Source organism: Nicotiana tomentosiformis, chromosome 10 (genome assembly GCF_000390325.3).
Source record: "Nicotiana tomentosiformis chromosome 10, ASM39032v3, whole genome shotgun sequence".
NCBI classification, from domain to species: domain Eukaryota; kingdom Viridiplantae; phylum Streptophyta; class Magnoliopsida; order Solanales; family Solanaceae; genus Nicotiana; species Nicotiana tomentosiformis.
This window is the reverse complement of record NC_090821.1, coordinates 60,273,511-60,279,718: the sequence shown is the minus strand read 5'-3', so window position 1 is coordinate 60,279,718 and position 6,208 is coordinate 60,273,511. Positions and strand designations below refer to the sequence as shown.

Below are 6,208 nucleotides of genomic sequence, written 5' to 3'. Positions count from 1 at the left end.
GGTTATTGGATTTTGTGACTTTTATCGGATTTTGAGACATGGGCCCAGGGCCCGACTTTTGAGTTGACTTTTTGACTTTTGACCTAAAGCTTAGTATTTTATTATGGAATTGATTCCTTTAGCTCGTGTTGATTGTATCAAATTGTTTGTGGCTAGATTTGAGGCATTCAGAGGCCGATTTGAGAGGCAAAGGCATTGCGTAGTAGAGATCTGCTCGGATTGAGGTAAGTAACAGTTGTAAATCTGGTCATGAGGGTATGAAACCTCGGATTTTATGTCGTGTGACTATTTTGGAGGTGACACACATGCTAGGTGACGGGCATGTGGGCGTGCACCAAAGGGATTATGATTTGGTCCGTCCCGTGAGACTATGGAATCGAATAGCTTACTGTTACCACATGTTCCCTCTGTTTTTATGGAAATTTACTGCACTCCATGTTAGAAATCATGTTTAAGCCTTGTGATATCACTGTCGAGACCCGTGAGGTCGTGTACTTGTTGAATTAACTGCAATTTGTTGTTTTGCTCTCAGTCATAATATTACTTGCGTATTTTACCTCTGTCCCCCCTATATATCATTGATACATGTTATTATCTCTGTTTGGGCTGAATTCTATGATTTCTGAAAGCCCGAGGGACTGGAGAGCTTGGTAACTAAGATAGGGCCTGAGTGCCGAGCTGTGAGCTATGTGAGTGTATATGGATCGGGTTGCACGCCCCAACGAGCCTCAGGGTTATATATGTATATTGGATCGGGTTGCACGCCGCAACCAGCCTCAGGGCTATATATGTGTATTAGATCGGGTTGCACTCCGCAATGAGCTTCCGGGCTGATTATCTATATTGGATCGGGTTGCATGCCGCAAGGAACCTTAGAGCTGTATATATATTGGGTTGGGCTGCACGCCGCAATGATATAGCGTTTGGGTTGAAGGAGCGCCTCCGGAGTTTGCACACCTTCAGTGAGTGCATGTACCTTTTGAATATGATTACTGCGGGCTAAGAGTTGAGTGATTGAGCTGTTGAGATGAGTTGAGTGTTTATGGTGTCGAGAGGCTGTACTTGATATCATGACATTTCTTTATTTGGAGGTTATTGAAATAAACTCTATTTTCATAACTCGTCACTGTTTCTCAGTTCTTATTTATTTATGTTAATTACTGAGTTGGAAGTTCTCACGTTACTCCATGCACTTGTGTATAGATCCAGGTGAGACCGGTCACAGAGGTCATTGAGTTCGTGCACAGTTGACTATCGGAGATCTACGAGTTAGCTGCCGGCGTCTGCAGCCCTTGTCTCTCCTTCTATTGCTATCTTTCTTTCTGTTTTAATGACATTTGATGAATTATTGTAAGCTTTGTTTCTAGACTGGTTTTAGGTGTTCATGACTTAGTGATACCCCGATGTCGAGCTATCTTTTCTGGATTTTATTCTGAGTTTTACTCTTTTATGAAAATTCTGTTATGAAAAAGCTTTGATTTATCTTTTAATTAAATATTGAAGTGTTTTAGAAAGGTGTCGGCTTGCCTAGTACCACGATAGGCGTCATCACGACAGGTTAGAGTTTTGGGTCATGACAAGTTGGTATAAGAGCCTAGGTTACATAGGTCTCACGAGTCATGAGTAGGTTTAGTAGAGTCTTGCGGATCGGTACGGAGACGTCTGTACTTATCTTCGAGAGGCTGCAGAACCTTTAGGAAAACTTTACATTCTTGAATTCTTGTCGTGCGAATCTGTTGATTCTAGTAATTAAAATTCTATCAGCACTATAAAACCTCAAATTCCTTGGCGAAATATTTAGGGGGCCTTAGTACTGGACAGGATGGACAACCACCAATGCAGCCAGTCAGGGCCGCGAGAGGCCGAGGTCGCGGCAGAGGCCATGGTAGAGGTAGAGGTGCAGCTCGCACCGCAGCTAGGGCAGCACCAGCAGATTCACCAACTGCCCCAGTTCAGGATCAGGTCCTAGTTGTGGATGCACAAGCGGCACCAGCTCAGGCACCAGAGGTGCCCATTGTTATTCCAGGCCTTCAGGAAGCCTTTGGCTCAGATCTTGACCGTGTGCACCAGTCTTGCTGAGACGGTCTTTGTTCCAACCGCAGCAGCTACTTCTCAGGCCGGGGGAGGTGCTCAGGCTCCTGCCGCCCGCACACCCGATCAGGTAATGCAGGGACTTCAGACGCTAGGGGTACCACCAGCCCAGCCTGTTCCAGCTGTTCAGGATTATGTGGTCCCTGCCATACTTGATGATGAGCAGCGTAGATTGGAGATATTTGGTAGACTTCAGCCTCTGACTTACGTAGCAGCAGTTTTTCATTCTTTTCTTGGAGAAGTATGTGCCGTTGTCCCGCGGAGAGGAGCTGCGTAGACAGTTCGAGCAGTTGCGTCAAGATGATATGACTGTGACTCAGTATGAGATGAGATTCTCTGAGTTAGCCCATCATACTATTTGGTTGGTTTCCACAAACAGGGAGAGGATCAGGAGGTTCGCTGATGGCCTCACATATCAGCTGCAGATTCTTATGACTAGGGAGAGTGTGACTGGTGCTTCTTTTGAGGAGGTTGTTGACATTGCTCAGGACATAGAGTTGGTTCGCCGCTAGGAGCGAGTAGAGAGGGAGGTCAAGAGGTCTCATGGGTCCGGTAATTTTGGTGGTGTTCCTTCTGGGTGTCAGCTTTATCACGGTAGGGGTCGTCATTTTAGACATGCTCAGATGACTCGTCCAACTCACCGTGGTGCATCATTTGGCCATGGTTTTCACAGTTCTCAGTAGGGTCACTCATCTCTCGGTGCCTTCCCAGCTCAGATTTCGACTCATGCACCATCAACTGAGGGTTCATCCATGCTAGGTTCTTCTACCAGTTATCCCGGTGCTCGGGGCTCCCTTCAGTCCCAACCACCAGCGCTGGGGAGTTGCTACGAGTGCGGGGAGTTTGGTCATATCAGGTGGCAGTGCCCCCGCCTAGTGGGAGGTTCCTCTCAGCAGCAGAGGGGTCAGCCTTCGATTTCAGCACCAGTTATTTCATCACCCGCCCAGCCAGCTCGGGGTGGAGCTCAGTCAGCTAGGGGCCGCCCAAGAGGGGGAGGCCGATCAGGTGGCTGTCAGGCCTGTTTTTATACTCTTCCTGCCAGATCATATGCCATTGCTTCAGATGTCATGATCTCAAGTATTGTCTCAGTTTGCCACAAGGATGCTTCTGTATTATTTGATCCTGGTTCTACTTATTCATATGTGTCATCGTATTTTTCTCATTATTTGGATATGCCCCGCGAGTCCCTCGTTTCATCTGTTCGTGTATCTACATCGGTAGGCGATACTATTATTGTGGACCGTGTATATCGATCGTGTGTGGTGACCGTTGGCGGATTAGAGACTAGAGTTAATCTATTATTGCTTAGTATGGTTGATTTCGATGTAATCTTGGGTATGGACTGATTGTCTCCATGGCATGTTGTTCTAGATTCTCACGCAAAGACCGTGACACTGGCGATGCCAGGGTTTCCACGGATTGAGTGGCGAGGTTTTTCAGACTATGTTCCCAGTAGAGTGATTTCATACTTGAAGGCCTAGCGGATGGTTGGGAAGGGTTATCTTTCTTATTTGGCCTTTCTGAGGGATGTCATTGTAGAGACTCCTACTACTGATTCTGTCCTAGTGGTGCGAGATTTTCTGAATGTGTTTCCTGCAGACCTGTCGGGCATGCCGCCCGACAGAGATATTGACTTTGGTATTGAATTGGTGATGGGCGCTCAGCCCATTTCCATTCCTCCATACCGTATGGCACCGACTGAGTTGAAAGAGTTAAAGGAGCAGCTTCAGGAACTCCTTGAGAAGGGGTTTATTAGGCCTAATGTGTTACCTTGGGGTGACCAATTCTGTTTGTGAAGAAGAAGGATGGCACTATGAGAATGTGCATTGATTATAGGCAGTTGAACAAAATCACAATCAAGAACAAGTATCCTTTGCCGCGCATTGATGATTTATTTGACCAGCTTCAGGCAGTGAGGGTGTTCTCCAAGATTGATCTCAGGTCAGGGTATCACCAGTTGAAGATTAGGGACTCAGACATTCTTAAGACAGCTTTTAGGACCCGATAAAGTCATTATGAGTTTCTTGTGATGTCTTTTGGGCTGACCAATACCCCAGCAGCATTCATGTATCTGATGAACAGCGTGTTCCAGCCTTATCTCGACTCGTTTGTTATTATATTTATTGATGATATCCTGGTGTACTCTCGTAGACAGGAGGAGCATGCCCAGCATTTGCAGATTGTGTTACAGTATTTAAGAGAGGAGAAACTTTATGCTAAGTTCTTTAAGTGTGAGTTATGGCTCAGTTCAGTGGCGTTCTTGGGGCACGTGGTGTCCAATGAGGGTATTCAGGTTGATACGAAGAAGATAGAGGCAGTTTAGAGTTGGCCCAGACCGTCCTCAACTACGGAGATTCAGAGCTTTCTTGGTTTGGCTGGTTATTACTGTCGATTCGTGTAGGGCTTCTATTCTATTGCATCACCCTTGACCAAATTGACCCAAAAGGGTGCTCCTTTCAGGTGGTCGGACGAGTGTGAGGCGGGCTTCCAGAAGCTCAAGACTACCTTGACCACAACTCCAGTGTTAGTTCAACCATCAGCTTCTGGTTCATATTCAGTATATTGTGATGCTTCTCGGATCGGTATTGGGTGTGTTTTGATGTAGGAGGGTAGAGTGATTGCTTATTCTTCTCGTCAGTTGAAGCCCCATGAGAAGAACTACCTTGTTCATTGATTTAGAGTTGGCTGCCATTGTTCACGCGTTAAAGATTTGGAGGCACTATCTCTATGGTGTGTCTGTGAGGTGTTTTCTGATCATAGCAGCCTCCAGCATTTGTTCAAATAGAAAGATCTCAATTTGATGCAGCGGAGGTGGTTAGAGCTTCTAAAGGACTATGATATTACTATTCTGTATCATCCGGGGAAGGCTAATATGGTGGCCGATGCCTTGAGCGGGAAGGCAGTGAGTATGGACAGTCTTGCATTCATTCCTGTTGGTGAGAGACCTCTTGCGGTTGATGCTCAAGCTTTGGCCAACCAACCAATGAGATTGGATATTTCAGAGTCTAGTCGGGTTCTAGCTTGTGTGGTTTCTCGGTCTTCCTTGTTTGATTGCATCAGAGAGCGCCAGTATGATGATCCTCATTTGCTTGTCCTCAAGGACAAGGTTCAGCATGATGATGCCAGGGATGTGACTATTGGAGATGATGGGGTATTGAGGATGCAGGGCCGGATATGTGTGCCCAATGTAGATGGGCTTCAGGAGTTAATTCTGGTGGAGGCCTAAAGCTCGCGGTATTCCATCTATCCGGGTGCCGCGAAGATGTATCAGGATTTGAGACAACACTATTGGTGGAGAAGAATGAAGAAAGATATAGTTGGGTTTATAGCTCGGTATCTCTACTGTCAGCGGGTGAAATATGAGCATCAGAGACCGGGTGGCTTGCTTCAGCACATAGAGATTCCAAAGTGAAAGTGGGAGCGGATCACCATGGATTTCGTAGTTGGGCTCCCACGGACTTTGAGAAAGTTCAATGCTATTTGGGTAATTGTGGATCGGGTGACCAAGTCCGCGCACTCCATTCCTGTGTGTACTACCTATTCTTCAGACCGGATGGCAGAGATTTATATCAGAGAGATTGTTCGCCTTCATGGGGTGCCAGTTTCCATCATTTTAGATAGAGGCATGCAGTTTACATCGCAGTTTTGGAAGGCCGTGCAGCGAGGGTTGGGCACTCAGGTGGAGTTGAGCACAGCATTTCATCCTCAGATGGACGGGCAGTCCGAGCACACTATTTAGATTCTGGAGGATATGATACGTACTTGTGTCATTGATTTTGGTGGTTCATGGGATAAGTTTCTTCTGCTCGCGGAGTTTGCTTACAACAACAGTTATCAGTCAAGTATTCATATGGCTCTATACGACGCTTTATATGGGAGGCAGTGTAGATCTCCAGTGGGTTGGTTTGAGCCGGGCGAGGCTAGACTTTTGGGTACTGACTTAGTACAGGTTGCTTTAGACAAGGTGAAAGTGATTCAGGAGCGGCTTCGCATGGCGCAGTCAAGGCAAAAGAGTTATGCTGACATGAAGGCCTGTGATGTATCCTATATGGTTGGGGAGAAGGTGCTACTGAAGGTTTCACCCATGAAGGGTGTTATGAGATTCGGGAAGAAGGGC

At 46.5% G+C, this 6,208-nt stretch overlaps 1 protein-coding gene across 1 annotated transcript; it reads left to right on the top strand.

Moving 5' to 3' along the window:
* Window positions 1-4,999: 4,999 nt before the first annotated feature.
* LOC138900262 (uncharacterized) lies at window positions 5,000-5,317 on the top strand. Its single transcript, XM_070186982.1, has one exon. The coding sequence runs from the start codon at window positions 5,000-5,002 to the stop codon at window positions 5,315-5,317; it is 318 nt and encodes a 105-aa protein (XP_070043083.1).
* The last annotated feature ends 891 nt before the right edge of the window (window positions 5,318-6,208 follow it).

Coding starts and splice junctions, on each gene's coding strand:
- LOC138900262 (XM_070186982.1), top strand. CDS start 5,000: ATGGACAGTCTTGCATTCATTCCTGTTGGTGAGAGACCTCTTGCGGTT.